Source organism: Cherax quadricarinatus, chromosome 17 (assembly GCF_038502225.1).
Source record: "Cherax quadricarinatus isolate ZL_2023a chromosome 17, ASM3850222v1, whole genome shotgun sequence".
NCBI lineage: Eukaryota > Metazoa > Arthropoda > Malacostraca > Decapoda > Parastacidae > Cherax > Cherax quadricarinatus.
This window is the reverse complement of record NC_091308.1, coordinates 21733059-21754496: the sequence shown is the minus strand read 5'-3', so window position 1 is coordinate 21754496 and position 21438 is coordinate 21733059. Positions and strand designations below refer to the sequence as shown.

The 21438-nt window shown below is 40.7% G+C and overlaps 1 protein-coding gene across 12 annotated transcripts in view; it reads left to right on the top strand.

The window, feature by feature from the left end:
* The window catches only part of msn (serine/threonine-protein kinase msn), a 777533-nt gene that overhangs the window by 448601 nt on the left and 307494 nt on the right, over window positions 1-21438 (top strand). For 11 of the 12 annotated variants that reach the window (XM_070085846.1, XM_070085843.1, XM_070085845.1 and 8 more), the window contains one exon: window positions 6071-6223. The exons of the other annotated variant lie outside the window; for it this stretch is intronic. In XM_070085846.1, coding sequence (XP_069941947.1) covers window positions 6071-6223 — 153 coding nt within the window. The remainder of the gene's footprint in view (window positions 1-6070; window positions 6224-21438) is intronic. 12 annotated transcript variants of the gene reach the window in all.

Below are 21438 nucleotides of genomic sequence, written 5' to 3'. Positions count from 1 at the left end.
GGTGGTAAATGCAGCAGTGAGGAGACGGTTGGAGGCAGTGGAGATGTCCTGTCTAAGGGCAATGTGTGGTGTAAATATTATGCAGAAAATTCGGAGTGTGGAAATTAGGAAAAGGTGTGGAGTTAATAAAAGTATTAGTCAGAGGGCAGAAGAGGGGTTGTTGAGGTGGTTTGGTCATTTAGAGAGAATGGATCAAAGTAGAATGACATGGAAAGCATATAAATCTATAGGGGAAGGAAGGCGGGGTAGGGGTCGTCCTCGAAAGGGTTGGAGAGAGGGGGTAAAGGAGGTTTTGTGGGCGAGGGGCTTGGACTTCCAGCAAGCTTACGTGAGCGTGTTAGGTAGGAGTGAATGGAGACGAATGGTACTTGGGACCTGATGATCTGTTGGAGTGTGAGCAGGGTAATATTTAGTGAAGGGATTCAGGGAAAACGGTTATTTTCATATAGTCGGATTTGAGTCCTGGAAATGGGAAGTACAATGCCTGCACTTTAAAGGAGGGGTTTGGGATATTGGTGGTTTGGAGGGATATGTTGTGTATCTTTATACGTATATGCTTCTAAACTGTTGTATTCTGAGCACCTGTGCAAAAACAGTGATAATGTGTGAGTGTGGTGAAAGTGTTGAATGATGATGAAAGTATTTTCTTTTTGGGGATTTTTTTTTTTTTTTTTTTTGGGTCACCCTGCCTCGGTGGGAGACTGCCAACTTGTTGAAAAAAAAAAAAAAACTTGTACCTAAATAAACTTACACACTGTGCTGGTGTGCAGGTACACATGAAAATCACTAGTGTTGAAGACACCATATTATTAATAAATAATAATCTCTATGGAGTTCTTGAAATGTCGTATATTATGTTAATATAGACATTTTCATTAATCCATCTATGAAATATTATTTTTTTAAATTATATAAAAAACGTGATACATACACCCACAGTAGAAAAAACTGACAAATATGAGATGTGGTAGCCACTCAGCTTGTCAAGAGTGATGGCAAGAATTACGTTTTCTCTAGTCCAACACCACTCATAGCTATTCATTTATTTGTTTGACTGCACTAATGTGAAGACAACTTGTGCACGATGTAAGTGTTCGTATTGTGGGGTAAATGCTTCACCAACTTACGCAAGTGTACGTGTATGAATGACAAGTGGACAGGTATTAACATTCATTGTCGTGACGGAGTGACTCCTCTTACGTGTTTGTCTATTTGTTTACAGTTCTCAGAGTCCCTTCTCCTCTCTTGTTTACTCTTCCTCTATCGTTTATGATAACATCTAGGGGCAGTTGTTAGAAAGGATTAATCTCGGTGAGCAAGGTATGTTGATGGTAATAATAATAATAATAATAATAATAATTGTGCTGGGGCATATTTCATGTAGGTATGGTAGGAGGTATAGGAGCTACCACACCGGACTTCCTACAAATAAATACTACTCACCTTTCACCCTTCATTAAGACTACAAATATTTTCAGGTAAGTAATGAGCTTACTGTATATACATTCTATTGCTCTAGGGCACTTTAAATGTCATATATTATGTGTGGGTTGGTAGCCAGGTGGGCTACCACACCTGACTTCTTACAATAAGTACTACTCACCTCTCACCCTACATTAAGACTACACTTATTTTAAGGTAAGTAATAAGTGTACTGTATATGCATTCTATCACTTTAGAGCATTTAAATGTTGTATATTATGTGTGGGTGGGGTGGCCAAGTGGGCTACCACACCTGACTACCATACCTACCACACCTGACTTCCTACAAATAAATACTACTCATCTCTCACCCTACATTAAGACTACAAATATTTTAAGGTAAGTAATGAGTGTACTGTGTGTGTATTTTACTTTTTATTGTTTTTTAATGCTTAGTTCTCAGCCAGAGATTTGTGACGTGTTCATGCTCTCATGTTTGAATTCAACCTAGCTTGTCGCTCTGCTCAAGTGCCCACCAGTCACCCTCCACACAAAAGAACTGCTGAGTTCAGCTTTATATCTCTTCCTTACTACACATTGCAACAGTATTCAGTACAAGAGAGTAGGTTTCTTGTTATCTAGCTAGTGACTAGAATTCCTAATACGTAGTCCCAACTTGTAGATAAAGTGGAGTGCAGGTTTTCCCTTTGTTTTCCTGCTATGGAGGAAGTGTAATTACTCTCGTTTAACTCGCTGTGTAGTTAATCAGGAACTCTAGCAAAGCGTGCCTCGAGGAAGGTGTGCTTTGTGATGCTATGGTACAGACATATGTTCCTCATAAAGCTGTTTCCGAAGAAGGAAGAGTCCACTAGCCCCTTCCAGGAGGGCTAAGTCCCTCAGGGCTGAGGGGGTGCTGAGAGATACCTCCTTTACTGGAGAATTTTCTTCACAGGGTTCATGGAGGCCAGAGTTACTCCTATCTTCAAGAAAATGGTAGGTCTGACAGCAATTATAGACCTGTTGTATACTCAGTGTGATGGCCAAAATTCTAGAGAAAATGGTGTATTATCAAAATATCTGAATGCCAAAAAACATTCCCCATAGTTACCATTCAGGTTTCGGGAGATCTTACTGGACTGATACTTCCCAGTTAATCTTATGGACTACCTGAGAACTCAAATTTTGTTAGGGAATCTCATAGGTATGGTGACCTTAGACTTGCAAAAGGCATTTGATACAATTAACCATAATATATTACGTAAGAAACTGCAAGTTATCAGCAAAGGTTCTGTAGACTGGTTTAAGGAGGGGAAGGCTTGCTTCCTCAAAAGAAAAAAAAATTGAAAAAATTTGGAAAAAATGTTATCTTACTAAAAAATAGTGCATAATTCTGGCACCATTTTGATGCACTCAGCTTATTTCTATCACATTTCTAAGTATCTTTTTTCTAAAAATGTAATTTTTTTTCCTGCTGTCATCAAGAGGACATGATGCCAATTTCTGATTTTTTTTCTTTTACTCCAAAAATTATGATTTTTATGATTGTTTCTTTCCAAATACACTAGTTGGCACTTTCTCATTGGAGAACTAAACAGTGCGCAGAGCAGTATTATGCCAGTACCCTGTGGGCTGCTGAGATGAGTAGGGGTGCACGGTTTGCCAAGACTTGGCACGCGGTGACCGTGGAGTTTTACACAGAATGAAAAAAAAACTCAGGAGTTTTAGTTGTTTGTAGTCACACTTTTCGAGAACTAGTGAACGGATTGTTATGATTTTTGCACACTTTCTTGAGGAATGATGGTTCTACAAAATGATTATGTGGATTTTTGATATTCCTTACCATTTTGTTTTTATTGATTTTTTCCCCCAAAAAAATAAAATGGTGAAGATCAATAATATAGAATCAGAACCCCTGCTGATGGCATAGCTGGGCTCTGGGAGTAGAAAAACTCTTGGAACTCATCAAAGGTATCAAATGCAAGGTAGTATTTTTGGTCCCTTGCTATTTTTACGTTATGTGAATGACATGCCCATCAGTATCAAGTGTATCTGTTGTTTGCAGATGACTGCTCTGCTAGTCTCAGGTAAAGACCCACAAGATATAGCTAACATACTATCACTAGAACTAGAGTCCTGCAGCAAATGGCTGGTAGACAAACAATTTCTACAAGTCTGGAAAACAGAAGACATACTCTTTGGCATGAAAAGTAAACTGAAAAGGGTAAATACTTTTAATGTCCATTGTCCAATGTAATGGGGATCCCATCACTTCAGCACCTTCAGTGAAATATCTGGGAGTTCTCTTTGACCCAAGCAAGTCAAAAGAATTGATAGTGAACATTGTAGTAAAAAAAAACAAAGTGAATGCCAGGCTAAAATTCCTCTATAGGCAGGTACAAAGTCTACCTACTGAGGCCTGCAGGACCACATGTCAAGCCTTTATACCATGTCATGTTGTAGGGTTATAATTGAAAGAATTAGAGGTAAGACAGAATGTAGAATTGCGGATGAGCAAGGAGGCTTCAGAGTGGGTAGGGGATGTGTAGATCAAGTGTTTACATTGAAGCATATATGTGAACAGTATTTAGATAAAGGTAGGGAAGTTTTTATTGCATTTATGGATTTAGAAAAGGCATATGATACACTGGATAGAGGAGCAATGTGGCAGATGTTGCAAGTTTATGGAATAGGTGGTAAGTTACTAAATGCTGTAAAGAGCTTTTATGAGGATAGTGAGGCTCAGGTTAGGGTGTGTAGAAGAGAGGGAGAATACTTCCCGGTAAAAGTAGGTCTTAGACAGGGATGTGTAATGTCACCATGGTTGTTTAATATATTTATAGATGGGGTTGTAAAAGAAGTAAATGCTAGGGTGTTCAGGAGAGGGGTAGGATTAAATTATGGGGAATCAAATTCAAAATGGGAATTGACACAGTTACTTTTTGCTGATGATACTGTGCTTATGGGAGATTCTAAAGAAAAATTGCAAAGGTTAGTGGATGAGTTTGAGAATGTGTGTAAAGGTAGAAAGTTGAAAGTGAACATAGAAAAGAGTAAGGTGATGAGGGTATCAAATGATTTAAATAAAGAAAAATTGGATATCAAATTGGGGAGGAGGCGTATGGAAGAAGTGAATGTTTTCAGATACTTGGGAGTTGACGTGTCGGCGGATGGATTTATGAAGGATGAGGTTAATCATAGAATTGATGAGGGAAAAAAAGGTGAGTGGTGCATTGAGGTATATGTGGAGTCAAAGAACGTTATCTATGGAGGCAAAGAAGGGAATGTATGAAAGTATAGTAGTACCAACACTCTTATATGGATGTGAAGCTTGGGTGGTAAATGCAGCAGCGAGGAGACGGTTGGAGGCAGTGGAGATGTCCTGTCTAAGGGCAATGTGTGGTGTAAATATTATGTAGAAAATTCGGATTGTGGAAATTAGGAGAAGGTGTGGAGTTAATAAAAGTATTAGTCAGAGGGCAGAAGAGGGGTTGTTGAGGTGGTTTGGTCATTTAGAGAGAATGGATCAAAGTAGAATGACATGGAAAGCATATAAATCTATAGGGGAAGGAAAGAGGGGTAGGGGTCGTCCTCGAAAGGGTTGGAAAGATGGGGTAAAGGAGGTTTTGTGGGCGAGGGGCTTGGACTTCCAGCAAGCGTGCATGAGCGTGTTAGATAGAAGTGAATGGAGACGAATGATACTTGGGATCTGACGATCTGTTGGAGTGTGAGCAGGGTAATATTTAGTGAAGGGATTCAGGGAAACCGGTTATTTTCATATAGTCGGACTTGAGTCCTGGAAATGGGAAGTACAATGCCTGCACTTTAAAGGAGTGGTTTGGGATATTGGCAGTTTGGAGGGATATGTTGTGTATCTTTATACGTATATGCTTCTAAACTGTTGTATTCTGAGCACCTCTGCAAAAGCAGTGATAATGTGTGAGTGTGGTGAAAGTGTTGAATGATGATGAAAGTATTTTCTTTTTGAGGATTTTCTTTCTTTTTTTTGGGTCACCCTGCCTCGGTGGGAGACGACCGACTTGTTGAAAAAAAAAAAAAAATGTTGATTATTCGTATTCTTCATGGTACTGTGCTTTAAAAAAAAATGAACATACCACAAATCATCCGGAACAAAATTGTGCGATTCATTCTGGGTGTGGCTCAAGAGGATGCAGCTGGAAGCTGAAGACACAGATGATCCATAAAAAAGATGTTAGTAAATATAACTTTAGTCCTTGAGTAGTTAAAAAATGGAATGATCTAGAGGAGGCAGCAATGGAGGCAAACTTACTGCACAACTTCAAGAGTAAATATTATAAGGTCCAAGAGGCCAGAAGTTGATAAGTGTAGTTTAAAATTTGGGGCCAGGAGCTGAGTCTTGATCCCCCCCACCCCCCAACAGTGCAGTGAGTACAATTCAGTAAGTATATTTTCATCTCCCTATCCTCCTCCCTCTATATATACATACAATATATTGTTTTACTTGTATAAAGTGGTAACAGTTATATCTTAAAATACATTATGTAGTTGCAAACTTTTTTTGTCTAGCAGCTTATGGGTTAATATTCATATTCATACTTCTTGCTTTTTTCTCTCTATTGTATAATGAGACTACTTTCTATATTTAACATGTATAACATTGTTTTCACAGCCACCAAGGGCCAGAGTTTAAAAGAAGAATGGATCGCATACATTTCTCGGGAAATACTGCGTGGTTTGTCTCACCTACATGCAAGTAAAGTCATCCATAGGGATATAAAAGGTCAAAACGTGCTTCTCACAGATAATGCTGAAGTTAAACTAGGTAAGTTGGGAGCCAGTTGAGTTAATGAAAGCTACTACTAACAAATTTCATAATTGCAATGCCTCTGAATTTATAATACTGTATCTGTGGATGGTTTGATGTCAAAAGTGCAGGAAGTGCCTTAACTCATGAGCATGTGCCCACAATGTTTCACATTAGAAATGAATTGTTTGAAAGCCAGAACCTGTTATCATATGGAAAATGATAGTTCAAATCATAATTGAGTCGCATGTTTGGAGGTTACAATTGACAGTTATGAATTGACATTTCTCAGTATAGTGTGTTTTTAGAATCTTGTTCTCAAGTGCAGAGCATCATAACTTAGGCTCTGCAAGTCAGGGTGACCCCGTGCTGTACTACATTGAGATTGTGTCAGACTTGCAAGATAATCTTGAGTTCTGCATATACATTAAATGTGTAGTGTTCCATGAGATGTTTTACTTATTACTAGTTCATTTAAAATGAACAATAGGTGGTAGATGGAGTAAAAGGAAAATAGCAACAGCAAGAAAGAGAGAGGTGAAAGTTCATAAACTAAGGGAAGAGGAAGTTTGGGTGAGATATAAGCAACTATTGGGAGAAAGGTGGGCTAATGTGAGTATAGGTAGTGGGGAGGTTGAAGAGGGGTGGGATAGTTTTAAAAAGGCAGTAGTAGAATGCAGAGTAGAAGTTTGTGGCTATAGGAAGGTGGATGCAGATTGAAAGAGGAATGCTTGGTGGAATGATGAGGTAAAGGGTGTGGTAAAAGAGAGAAGGGTGGCTTATGAGAGATTTTTATAGAGCAAAGTGATACATGAAGGGTGGAGTTTATGGAGAGTAAAAGAGAGGTGAAGAGAGTGATGAGGGAGTGCAAAAGGAGAGCAAATAATACAGTGGGTGAGGCACTGTAAACAGATTTTTGCCGAGACTAAGAAAAAATTTTGGAGTGAGATAAACAGGTTAAGAAAGCCTAGGGAATGAATGGATTTGATAGTTAAAAACAGAATAGGGGAGTTAGTAGATGGGGAGTTGGAGTTATTGGGAAGATGGCAGGAATAGTATGAGGAACTGTTAAATGTTGATGAAAAGAGGAAGGCAGTAATTTCATGCACTGGCCAAGGAGGTATAACATCTTTTAGGAGTGAAGATCCTGATGTGAGTGTGTGAGATGCATGAGGCATTAGGTAGAATGAAAGGGTGGTAAAGCAGCTGAAACTGATGGGATCATGACAGAAATGTTCAAAGCAAGTGAGGATGTAGTTTTGGAGTGGTTGGTACTTTTGTTCAGTAAATGTATGAAAGAGGGGAAGGTGCCTAGGGATTGGCAGAGGGCATGTAAATTTTTTTTATGTAAGGAGGGCAAAAGAGATTGTAAAAATTATAGGGAATAAGTTTACTGAGCATACCAGGTAAAGTGTATGGTAGGAGTTATTACTGAAAGAATTAGAGGTAAGATAGAGAGCAGGACTGCAGCTGAACAAGGAGACTTCAGAATGGGTAAGGGATGTGTAGATCAAGTGTTTACATTGAAGCATATAAGGAAACAATATTTAGATAAAGGTAGGGAAGTTTTTATTGCATTTATGAATTTAGAAAAGACATACGATAGGGTGGATAGGGGAGCAATGTTGCATATGTTGCGAGTGTATGAAACAGTAAGTTGATAAATGCTGTAAAGAATTTTTATGAGAATAGTGAGGCTCAGGTTAGGGTGTGTAGGAGAGAGGGAGATTACTTTCCAGTAAAAGTAGGTCTTAGACAAAGATGTGTAATGTTACCATGGTTGTTTAACGAACAGTGGACCCTCGGTTGTTGGCCGTAATCCGTTCCGGAAGGTCACCTGAAAACCGAAATAATATTTCCCATAAGAATTAATGTAAATACAATTAATCCGTTCCAGACAAAATTTTTTTTTTCTCTCAACAAGTCCGCCATCTCCCACCGAGGCAGGGTGACCCAAAAAGAAAGAAAATCCCCACAAAGAAAATACTTTCATCATCATTCAACAATTTCACCTCACTCGCACATAATCACTGTTTTTGCAGAGGCGCTCAGAACACAACAGTTTAGAAACATATACAGTGGACCCTGGCCTAACGCTATTAATCCGTTCCTGAGAGCTCAACGTTAGGCAAAATTATCGTTAGGCGAATTAATTTTCCCCATAAGAAATACAGTGGACCCCCGCATACCGTTGGCATCACATAACGTTAAATCCGCATACCGATACATTTTATCGCTAAGATTTTGCCTCGCATACTGCTAAAAAACCCGCTCAACACTATTCGTCCGAGACGCGTCTAATGTGCGGCCTGAGCCAGCCTCACATGTTCCGCCGGTGGCATTGTTTACAAGCCAGCCTCCGCGGTAACATCCAAGCATACAATCGTAACATTTTGTATTATTACAGTGTTTTTGGTGATTTTATCTGCAAAATAAGTGACCATGGGCCCCAAGAAAGCTTCTAGTGCCAACCCTGTGGTAAAAAGGGTGAAATATTATCGAAATACTGTGGTACCATGGTCAACTGCTGATGCTGCTGCTGCTGCTGTAGCACCGTCAGCTGCTGCTGCTGCTGTACCACCGTCAGCTGCTGCTGCTGCTGCACTGTCAGCTGCTGCTGCTGCTGTAGCACTGTCAGCTGCTGCTGTAGCACCGTCAGCTGCTGCTGCTGCTGTAGTACCGTCTGCTGCTGCTGCTGCTGTAGCACTGTCAGCTGCTGCTGCTGCTGCTGCTGCTGTAGCCCTGTCAGCTGCTGCTGCTGCTGCTGCTGTAGCACTGTCAGCTGCTGCTGCTGCTGTAGCACCGTCAGCTGCTGCTGCTGCTGTAGTACCGTCTGCTGCTGCTGCTGCTGGAGCATCGTCTGCTGCTGCTGTAGCATCGTCTGCTGCTGCTGCTGCACTGTCAGCTGCTGCTGCTGCTCCTGTAGCCCTGTCAGCTGCTGCTGCTGCTGCTGTAGCACTGTCAGCTGCTGCTGCTGCTGTAGCACCGTCAGCTGCTGCTGCTGCTGTACCACCATCAGCTGCTGCTGCTGCTGTAGTACCATCTGCTGCTGCTGTAGCATTGTCTGCTGCTGCTGTAGCACTGTCAGCTGCTGCTGCACTGTCAGCTGCTGCTGTAGCACTGTCAGCTTCTGCTGCTGCTGTAGCACTGTCAGCTGCTGCTGCTGCTGCTGTACCACCGTCAGCTGCTGCTGCTGCTGTAGCACCGTTGTTGGTGTGGCTTATTGAGAATACCAAGAAACAATTAACCCCAGAGGGTTAGCCACCCAGGATAACCCAAAAAAGTCAGTGTCATCGAAGACTGTCTAACTTATTTCCATTGGGGTCCTTAATCTTGTCTCCCAGGATGCAACCCACACCAGTCGACTAACACCCAGGTGAACAGGGAAAAATGCCTGGAACTAGTGCTCATATTGGTGAATTTAAAGCCAGCAAAGGTTGGTTTGAGAGATTTAAGAATCGTAGTGGCATACACAGTGTGATAAGGCCTGTTCTGGAAGAAAATGCCAAACAGGACCTACAGTACTCAGGAGGAAAAGGCACTCCCAGGACACAGTGTCTCATCAGTCATTGCTGCATCTTCAATAAAGGTAAGTGTCATTTATTCTTCATTTAGTAGAGTAGTACATGCACAATATATACTGTGCATGTACTACTCTACTATTGTGCATGTATCCTTCTCTTTGTGTGTAGGAAAATGTATATTTCATGTGGTAAAAAAATTTTTTCATACTTTTGGGTGTCTTGCACGGATTAATTTGATTTCCATTATTTCTTATGGGGAAAATTCATTCGCATAATGATAATTTCACATAACAATGAGCTCTCATGAACGGATTAATATCGTTATGTGGGGTCCACTGTAATGGAAATCAAATTAATCCGTTCCTGACACCCGAAAGTATGAACAAAAAATTTTTTTTACCACATGAAATATTAATTTTAATACACACAAACTGAAGAAGACATGCACAGTTACATGACACTTACCTTTATTGAAGATCTGGTGATGATTGATGGGATGGGAGGAGGGGAGAGTGTTGATGGTGTTGGTGTTTAGAAGGGGAATCCCCTTCCATTAGGACTTGATGTGGCAAGTCCTTTTCCGAGGTTACTTCTCTTCTTCTTTTAATGCCACTAGGACCAGCTTGAGAGTCACTGGACCTCTGTCGCACAACATATCTGTCCGTAGAGACCTGTACCTCCCGTTCCTTTATGACATTCCTAAAGTGTTTCACAACATTGTCAGTGTACAGGTTGCCAACACGGCTTGCAATAGCTGTGTGAGGGTGATTTTCATCAAAAAAGGTTTGCACTTTAAGCCACATTGCACACATTTCCTTAATCTTTGAATTAGGCAACTTCCTCAATTTCTCTATCCCCTCCTCCGAAGCAGTTTCCTCAGGTGTGGCCTCTTGCTGTTGAAGATGATCTAGTAGCTCATCAGTGGTTAGTTCTTCATTGTTCTCCTCCACCAACTCTTCCACATCCTCCCCACTAACCTCCAACCCCAAGGACTTCCCCAATGCCACAGTAGATTCCTCAACTGGCATAGGATTCCCAGGGTTAGCCTCAAACCCTTCAAAATCCCTTTTGTCTACACATTCTGGCCACAGTTTCTTCCAAGCAGAGTTCAAGGTCCTCTTAGTCACTTCCTCCCAAGCCTTATCTATAATGTTTACACAATTGAGGATGCTAAAGTGATCTCTCCAAAACACTCTTAGTCAGTTGAGTTTCTGAGGTCACTACAAGCACATTTCAAACATAGCTTTTGTGTACAGTTTCTTGAAGTTGGAAATGACCTGCTGGTCCATGGGCTGCAGGAGAGGAGTGGTATTAGGAGGCAAAAACTTGACCTTAATGAAGCTCATGTCCCCATAAAGTCGCTCTGCCACGTCTGTAGGATGACCAGGGGCATTGTCTAATACCAGGAGGCACTTAAGGTCTAATTTCTTTTCAATTAGGTAATTTTTCAGTGGGGGCAAATGCATGGTGTAACCAGTCATAGAAAAAGTCCCTAGTGACCCATGCCTTACTGTTTGCCCTTCACAGCACACACAAATTAGCCTTGAGGACATCGTTTTTCCTCAACACTCTGGGAGTTTCAGAGTGATACACCAATAAAGGCTTCACTTTGCAATCACCACTAGCATTGGCACGCATCAACAGAGTAAGCCTGTCTTTCATAGGCTTATGTCCTGGGAGTGCCTTTTCCTCCTGAGTAATGTACGTCCTGTTTGGCATTTTCTTCCAAAACAGGCCTCTTTCGTCACAATTAAACACTTGTTCAGGTTTCAGTCCTTCACTGTCTATGTACTCCTTGAATTCCTGCACATATTTTTCAGCCGCTTTGTGGTCCGAACTGGCAGCTTCGCCATGCCTTATCACACTATGTATGCCACTACAATTCTTAAATCTCTCAAACCAACCTTTGCTGGCCTTAAATTCACCCACATCATCACTAGTTGCAGGCATTTTTCTAATTAAATCGTCATGCAACTTCCTAGCCTTTTCACATATGATCGCTTGAGAGATGCTGTCTCCTGCTATCTATTTTTCGTTTATCCACACCAATAACAGTCTCTCAACATCTTCTATAACTTGCTATCTCTGTTTCGAAAACAAAGTTGCACCCTTGGCAAGAACAGCTTCCTTGATTGCCATTTTCTTGGCCCCAATAGTAGCGATGGTTGATTGGGGTTTTTTGTACAACCTGGCCAGCTCAGAGACACGCACTCCACTTTCATACTTAGCAATGATCTCTTTCTTCATATCCATAGTAATTCCCACTCTTTTTGCTGTAGGGTTGGCACTAGAAGCTTTCTTGGGACCCATGGTGACTTATTTTGCAGGTGCAATCACTAAAAAGGCTGTGATAATATGAAATGTTCCGCTTGTATGCTTGGAAGCGACCGCGGTGGCTGGCTTGTAAACACTGGCACCCACGGAACAAGTGAGGCAGGCTCAGGCCACTCATGGACACGTCTCGAACGAACCGCGTTGAGCGAGTTTTTTAGCGCCAGCCGAGGCAAAATTTTTGCGTTAAAATGTATCACTAGGTGGATTTAACGTTATGCGATGTGTTCGTTAGGCGAAGTTCCACTGTACATATGAAGATACACAACATATCCCTCCAAACTGCTAATATCCCGAACCCCTTCTTTAGAGTGCAGGCATTGTACTTCCCATTTCCAGGACTCAAGTCCGGCTATATAAAAATAACTGGTTTCCCTGAATTCCTTCACTAAATATTATCCTGCTCACACTCCAACAGATTGTCAGGTCCCAAATACCATTCATCTCCATTCACTCCTATCGAACATGCTCATGCACGCCTGCTGGAAGTCCAGGCCCCTCGCCCGCAAAACCTCCCTTAACCTTTCCTTCCAACCTTTTCGAGGACAACCCCTACCTCGCCTTCCTTCTCCTACAGATTTAACCCTTAACCCTTTGAGGGTCGACAGGCCCTCTCCGAGACTCGTTCTCAGGGTCGGCCAAATTTAAAAAAAAAAAAAAAAAATTCTTATGAAAAGATAGAGAATCTTTTCCCAATCATAATGACACAAAAAAATATGAAATTTGATGGAAAACTTACGGAATTATGCTCTCACGAAGTTAGCGGTCTCGGCGATGTTTACGGATCGGCGATTTTGCCCACTTTGAACCCCATTTTCGGCCAGTTGCACTGTACTAGTCGACAAAAAACATGAACATTTCGCTAGGACTCCATTTTTTCTATTGAATGAGTGCAAGAAGCCACCCATTTACCAATTTCAACTATCCAGTACAGTGGTTAGAATTTAGCAATTTTGCCAATTTCACACAAATTTCAAAAGATGCCAATTTCCGAATAGGGTCCAGAACAAACAAGAAATACATTCCTGGCACTAAAGTGACATTTCCTCTGTTCATTAGTCACATCTCAAGGCCCCTCTTACATTCTTTTGCTTTCCACTTTGAATTTTTATTCTCACAAAAAATAGAAGATTTACTGTTATGCAGACTACTGCATTAGTGTAAAAAATGGTATGAATCATATTGGCGCACTAGCAAAAGAATATTAGACTCACCAGTTGACGTGTATTGGACGCTTGGCATGATTTGTTTACTTTTGAACTTTGGTAAAAATCGATCATTTCTGCTACTTTGAGCTCAATTTCAAGGTACTTTTCACTGTAAAACCAGTCAAAATCATCTCAATTTCTGTGATATGCCTTCCATTCTATAAAATGAGACCAAGAAAACTAGAATACAACAATAAATACCATACGAAAATACAGTGCAAAGTCGCTGTTTTATTCCAAAAAAACGGTCAAAGTTTTTGTTTTTCTCATTATGCACTGTGTGCTGCAGGATTTTTTTTATACCATGCACACTGACCACATAGACCTATTCTTTCATATGGAGGCCTACCAGCTTTCTCCCACTAGATTTGAGGGCGCTAGAATTTAGGCGTTCTAGTACGTCAAAAACCCTGGGTCATAAGCCGTACTAGTACGTCCGAAACCCTCAAAGGGTTAAACTGTCCAAACAAATTTACATTCACATGTGTAGTGCTCCAAAAGTAGATCTATGTTTTTTTACGTATTTTCAAATATAACCAAAAAAAAGTAGATCAAAGTTTTTTTACACATTTTCAAATGTAAAAAAAAAAAAGAAAAGATAATCTACGTTTTTTTACATACTTTGAAATGTTGAAAAAACGTAGATCTACGTTTGGACATTTTAAGGGTTAAATGCTCTCCATGTCATTCTACTTTGATCCATTCTCTCTAAATGACCAAACCACCTCAACAACCCCTCTTCAGCCCTCTGACTAATACTTTTATTAACTCCACACCTTCTCCTAATTTCCACACTCCGAATTTTCTGCATAATATTTACACCACACATTGCCCTTAGACAGGACATCTTCACTGCCTCCAACCGCCTCCTCGCTGCTCCATTTACAACCCAAGCTTCACATCCATATAAGAGTGTTGGTACTACTATACTTTCATACATTCCCTTCTTTTCCTCCATAGATAACGTTTTTTGATTCCACATATACCTCAACGCACCACTCACCTTTTTTCCCTCATCAGTTCTACGATTAACATCATCCTTCATAAATCCATCCGTCGAAACGTCAACTCCCAAGTATCTGAAAACATTCACTTCTTCCATACTCCTCCTCCCTAATTTGATATCCAATTTTTCTTTATCTAAATCATTTGATACCCTCATCAACTTACTCTTTTATATGTTCACCTTTCAACTTTCTACCTTTACACACACTCCCAAACTCATCCACTAACCTTTGTAATTTTTCTTTAGAATCTCCCATAAGCACAGTATCATCAGCAAAAAGTAACTGTGTCAATTCCCATTTTGTATTTGATTCCCCATAATTTAATCCCACCCCTCTCCCAAACACCCTAGCATTTACTTCTTTTACAACCCCATCTATAAATATATTAAACAACCATGGTGACATTACACATCCTTGTCTAAGACCTACTTTTACCAGGAAGTAGTCTCCCTCTCTTCTACACACTCTAACCTGAGCCTCACTATCCTCATAAAAACTCTTTACAGCATTTAGTAACTTACCACCTATTCCATATACTTGCAACATCTGCCACATTGCTCCCCTATCCACTCTATCATATGCCTTTTCTAAATCCATAAATGCAATATAAACTTCCCTACCTTTATCTAAATACTGTTCACATATATGCTTCAATGTAAACACTTGATCTACACATCCCCTACCCACTCTGAAATCTCCCTGCTCATCCACAATCCTACATTCTGTCTTACCTCTAATTCTTTCAATAATAACCCTACCATACACTTTTCCTGGTATACTCAATAAACTTATTCCTCTATAATTTTTGCAGTCTCTTTTGTCCCCCTTCCCTTTATATAAAGGGACTATACATGCTCTCCGCCAATCCCTAGGTACCTTCCCCTCTTTCATACATTTATTAAACAAAAGTACCAACCACTCCAACACTATTTCCCCCCCTGCTTTTAACATTTCTGTCATGATCCCATCAGTTCCAGCTGCTTTACCCCCTTTCATTCTACGTAATGCCTCACATACCTCCCCCACACTTACATTCTCCTCTTCTTCACTCCTAAAAGATGGTATACCTCCCTGGACAGTGCATGAAATTACCGCCTCCCTTTCTTCCTCAACATTTAAAAGTTCCTCAAAATATTCTCGCTATCTACCTAATACCTCCCTCTTCCCATCTACTAACTCCCCTACTCTGTTTTTAACTGACAAGTCCATATGTTCCCTAGGCTTTCTTAACTTGTTTAACTCACTCCAAATTTTTTTCTTATTTTCATTAAAATTTCTTGACAGTGCCTCTCCCACTCTATCATCTGCTCTCCTTTTGCGCTCTCTCACCACTCTCTTCACCTTTCTTTTACTCTCCATATACTCTGCTCTTCTTATAACACTTCTGCTTTGTAAAAACCTCTCATAAGCTAACTTTTTCTCTTTTATCACACCCTTTACTTCATCATTCCACCAATCACTCCTCTTTCCTCCTGCCCCCACCCTCCTATAACCACAAAACATTCTAATACTGCATTTTTAAAACTCATCCAACCCTCTTCAACCCCCCCCCCCCCCCACTACCCATCTTTGCACTAGCCCACCTTTCTGCCAATAGTCGCTTATATCTCACCCGAACTTCCTCCTCCCTTAGTTTATACACTTTCACTTCCCTCCTACTTGTTGTTGCCACCTTCCTCTTGTCCCATCTACCTCTTACTCTAACTGTAGCTACAACTAAATAATGATCCAATATATCAGTTGCCCCTCTATAAACATGTGCATCCTGGAGCCTACCCATTAACCTTTTATCCACCAATACATAATCTGACAAACTACTTTCATTACGTGCTACATCATACCTTGTGTATTTATTTATCCTCTTTTTCTTAAAATATGTATTACTTATTACCAAATCTCTTTCTACACATAGCTCAATTAAAGGCTCCCCATTTACATTTACCCCTGGCACCCCAAATTTACCTACTACTCCCTCCACAACATTTTTGCCCACTTCAGCATTGAAATCCCCAACCACCATTACTCTCAGACTTGGTTCAAAACTCCCCACCCATTCACTCAACATTTCCCAAAATCTCTCTCTCTCCTCTATACTTCTCTCTTCTCCAGGTGCATATACACTTACTATAACCCACTTTTCACATCCAATCTTTATTTTACTCCACATAATCCTTGAATTAATACATTTATAGTCCCTCTTTTCCTGCCATATTTTATCCTTCAGCATTATTGCTACTCCTTCTTTAGCTCCAGGTTGAGGGACTGATTACCTCATTCTCCTCCTCTCCTTACGCCTTCCTCTTTGTATTGGACTGATGAAGCCACTGCGTGGCGAAACGTTTCCTGAATAAAGATTCCCATATGCTGCATAAGTGTCTCAATCTTCAACATGTCGGTTTTTCAAACCATTCATCACAGCTCTAACTCTATTTGAAACCCCTGACCTAATCCCATTTATTCCTCTCCACTGAAACTCTCCCACCCCCTTCAGCTTTGTTTCACTGAAAGCCAGGACATCCAGCTTCTCATTCATAACATTCACAATCATCTCTTTCTTATCATTTGCACAACATCTATGCACATTCAGACTTCACACTTTGGCAATTTTCTTCTTATTCTTTTTAGTATTCTTTACAGGAAAAGGGGTTACTAGCCCATTGTTTCCAGCATTTTAGTTGACTTTTACAACACGCATGGCTTATGGAGGAAAGGTTCTTATTCCACTTCCCTATGGATATGAAAGGAAAAGTAATAAGACCAAGAACTATTAAGATAAATTCAAAGAAATCTCAGTTGAGTGTGTATAAATAAATGTGTACATGTATGTGTAGTGTGACCAAAGTGTAAGTAGAAGTAGCAAGACATACCTGTAATCTTGCATATTTATAAGACAGACAAAAGACACCAGCAATCCTACCATCATGTAAAACAATTACATTCTTTTGTTTTACACTCACTTGGCAGGACAGTAGTACCTCCCTGGGTGGTTGCTGTCTACTAACCTACTACCTACAAAGAAAAATATTCACAAACAAATATTTTTTTTAACAATTAAAATATTACATACCTTTATTGAAGGCTAATGCTGGCTTCTGGGAGATAGGGAGGAGGAAAGAGGGAGGAGTTAGTGTTTGGCAGGGAAATCCCCCTGCATAAAGACTTTAGGTTGCAAAGTCTTCTCTAGGGTTACTTCCCTTCTTTGTCTTTTAATGCCACTAGGACCAGCTTGAGAGTCACTGGACCCTTGTCTCACAAAATAACTGTCCAGAGTGCTCTGTTTCTGTCATCTCTAAGATTTCCCTGAAGTGGGACAGGATTTTGTCACTAAACATGTTGCAGATATGGCTTGTTTCAGCTTTGTCAGGGTGGTACTTCTCGACAAATCTTTGCACATCATTCCACTTTGCACAAATGTTCTTAATGAAGAAGGCACCTCCTTCACTTCCTCTCCCTACTCCTCTGAAGCAAGTTCCTCAGCTGCAGTCTGTTGCTGTTTGAGTTGAAGCTCTTGCAGCTCTTCAGTGGTTAGCTCTTCCCTGTGGTCCTCCTCCAAATCTGCCACATCCTCGCCACTCACCTCCAACCCCAGGGACTTCCCCAGTGCCACAATAGAGTCCACAGGGTTGGCAGGGTCAGGGTCAGCCTCAAACCCTTCAAAACCCCTCTCTTGGACACAATCTGGCCACAGTTTTCTCCAAGCAGAGTTCAAAGTCCTGGAAGTCACTCCTTCCCAAGCCTTACACAATGGAGGATAGTGAAGTAATTCCTTGATAACTCTCTTAGGGTCAACTGAGTGTCTGAGGTCACTTCAAAGCACTTTTGAAACAGTGCTTTGGTGTAGAGTTTTTTGAAGTTAGAAATGACCTGCTGGTCCATGGGCTGGAGGAGAAGAGTGATGTTAGGAGGCAAGAACTTCACTTTTATAAAATTGAAGTCCCTAAACACTTGGCCTTCCAAGTCTGGAGGAAGTACAGGAGTATTGTCCAGTACCAGGAGGCACTTGAGTGGCAGTTTCTTTTCCAGGAGTTATTTTTTCACACTTGGGCCAAACACATCATTAACCCACTCTTTGAAAATTTGCCTTGTGACCCATGCCTTATGATTAGTTTCCACATGACACATAATCTATTCTTTATGACATTGTTTTTCTTGAAAACACTGGGATTTTCTGAGTGATACACGAGTAAAGGCTTCACTTTGAAATCCCCATAGCAGTACCACACAACAAAACAGTAAGCCTGTCTTTCATAGGCTTGTGTCCTGGCAGTGCCTTTTTCTCCTGGGTATTGTAGGTCCTGTTTGGCATTTTCTTCCAAAAGAAGCCTGTTTTGTCACAATTGAACTCTTGTTGGGGTTTGAATCCTTCAGCCTTTATGTACCCCTGGAATTCCTGCACGAATCTTTCAATCATACATTTGTCAGAACTTGTAGCCTCACCATGCCTTACAATACTGTGTATGCCACTACGCTTCTTAAATCTATCAAACCATCCTTTGCTGGCCCTAAATTCACAAACTGCAGCACTTGTTCCAGGCATTTTCTTTGCAAGATCCTCATGCAACTCCCTTGCCTTCTCTCAAATAATCAATTCCACAACACTGTCTCCCACTAATTATTTATTTTTTATTATCACACTGGCCGATTCCCACCAAGGCAGGGTGGCCTGAAAAAGAAAAACTTTCACCATTATTCACTCCATCACTGTCTTGCCAGAAGGGTGCTTTACACTACAGTTTTAAACTGCAACATTAACACCCCTCCTTCAGAGTGCAGGCACTGTACTTCCCATCTCCAGGACTCAAGTCCGGCCTGCCGGTTTCTCTGAACCCCTTCATAAATGTTACTTTGCTCACACTCCAACAGCACGTCAAGTATTAAAAACCATTTGTCTCCATTCACTCCTATCAAACACGCTCACTCATGCCTGCTGGAAGTCCAAGCCCCTTGCACACAAAACCTCCTTTACCCCCTCCCTCCAATGTTTCCTAGGCCGACCCCTACCCCGCCTTCCTTCCACTACAGACTGATACACTCTTGAAGTCACTCTATTTCTCTCCACTAATTCTTTTTCCTTAATCCACAAAAAATAATAACTTGTCCATCTCTTCCATTATTGGTGGCCTTTGTTACTACTATTGCAACATTAGCATCCATGATTTGTTCTTTCTTTGCCAGGATGGATGTAATTGTTGATTTATTCTTGCTGTACATCCTGGTAAGTTCCAGCACTCTCATACCGCTCTCAAACTTTTTTATCACTTCATGCTTAAATTCCATGGTGTTTCTCACTTTCTTTACCACAGGAACTTTCCTTGTAGCCATGGTTACTTATTTCACAGTTGCACTGCAAAAATAACACAAACTACAATGGGAAATAAGCGAAATGTTTGGATATACGAGCAGAAGCTTCCTCAGCCACTGAAAGAGAGACAGCCAAACTGATGCGCAAGTGGCCCCAGCCAGCAGACGGACACGTCCCAAACGGCTGATCACCGAATTAATGGCCGATAACTGGGCGCCAAAAAACCAGCCGATCACCGACTTGACCGATAACAAAAGCGGTTGATAACTGGGGGTCCACTGTATTTATAAATGGAATTGTAAAAGACGTACGTATATGCTATGGTGTTGGGGAGAGGGGTGGGATTAAATTATGGAGAATCAAATACAAAATGGGAGTTGACAGTTACTTTTTGCTGATTATACTGTGCTTTTGGGAGAATCTAAAGAGAAATTGCTAAGGTTAGTGGATGATTTTTGGAGGGTGTGTAATGTCGGAAGTAAACATCGATAAGCATAAGGTGATGAGGGTATCAAACAAGTTAGGTAGTATGGAGGGAAGGAGTGTGGAAGAAGTGAATGTGTTCAGATATTTGGGAGTAGATTTGTCAGCAGATGAGTTTATGAAGGACGAGGTTACTCACAGAAATGATGAAGGAAAAAAGTTGAATGGTGCATTGAGGTGTCTTTGGAGACAAAAAAAAAGTTATCCATGGAGGCAAAGAAGGGAATGTATGAGTGTATAGTGGTACCAACACTTGTATGGGTGTGAAACATGGGTTGTAAATGCTGCAATGAGGAGGAGGCTGGAGGCAGTGGAGATGTAGTGCTTAAGGGCAATGTGTAGTGTAAATATTATGCAGAGAATTTATAGTGTGAAAATTAGGAGGAGGTGTGGTGTTACTAAAGTTATTGTTCAGATGGCTAAAGAGGGTTGAGATGGTTTGGGCATTTAGAAAGTAAGGAGCAAAATAGGTTGACTTGGAGGGTGTATAAATATGTAGTGTAGGGGAGGAGGGGTAGAGGTTGTTCTAGGAAAAGATGGAAAGGGGAGGGGGAGTAAAAGAGGCTTTGTGTGCAAAGTGCCTGGACATGCAGCAGGCATGTGTGAACATGTTAGATAGGAGTGAATAGAAACGAATGATTTTTGGTACCTGACAAGCTGTTGGAGTGTGAGCATTGTAATATTTTGTGAAGGGATTCAGTGAAACTGGTTAGCTGGACTTGAGTCCTGGAGGCGGGAAGTATAATGCCTGCACTTTAAGGAGGTGTTTGGGATATTGACTGTTTGGAGTGACATTTAAACTCTCATATCTGGGCACCTTTGCAAAGACAGTGATATTGTAAGTGATGGTGAAAGTGTTTCTTTTTTTTGGGGTCACCTTGCTTCGGTGGGAGACTGCGATTGTGTTGAAAAAATAAAAAATGTAATATATTGTAAGTTCTGACGTAAAATTTATGATTGTAGCCATACTTACATGTGAAGACTGAGCAGTTATCGACATACACTTGACAACATCAAGGTGTAAAGTGTAATTATCCAGTTCTTTTTCTTTGATTCATTCTATGTTTGAAGAAGCTTTTTTTTTTTATTATTTATTCCATATAAGCTGCTTGTTCTGTGCCATAAGCTTACAGTACATTATAATACATGTACAAATTAAGCACATCTCAATGGTATTGTTTTTGAACTTGGTGGTCAAATACTTTTCACACTATATATACTTTTAAACTTCGTTTTGTAATGCAGTAGACTGTCATTTAGAATGGTAGTTACGTTCCTGAAAACTTCGTGTTAGGTAAAAAAAATCATGTTAGATGAACTGAAGAACTTGTGGGAAAATTAGGTTTGCATTCCTGGAAGCACCCAAAAGCCAAACAAC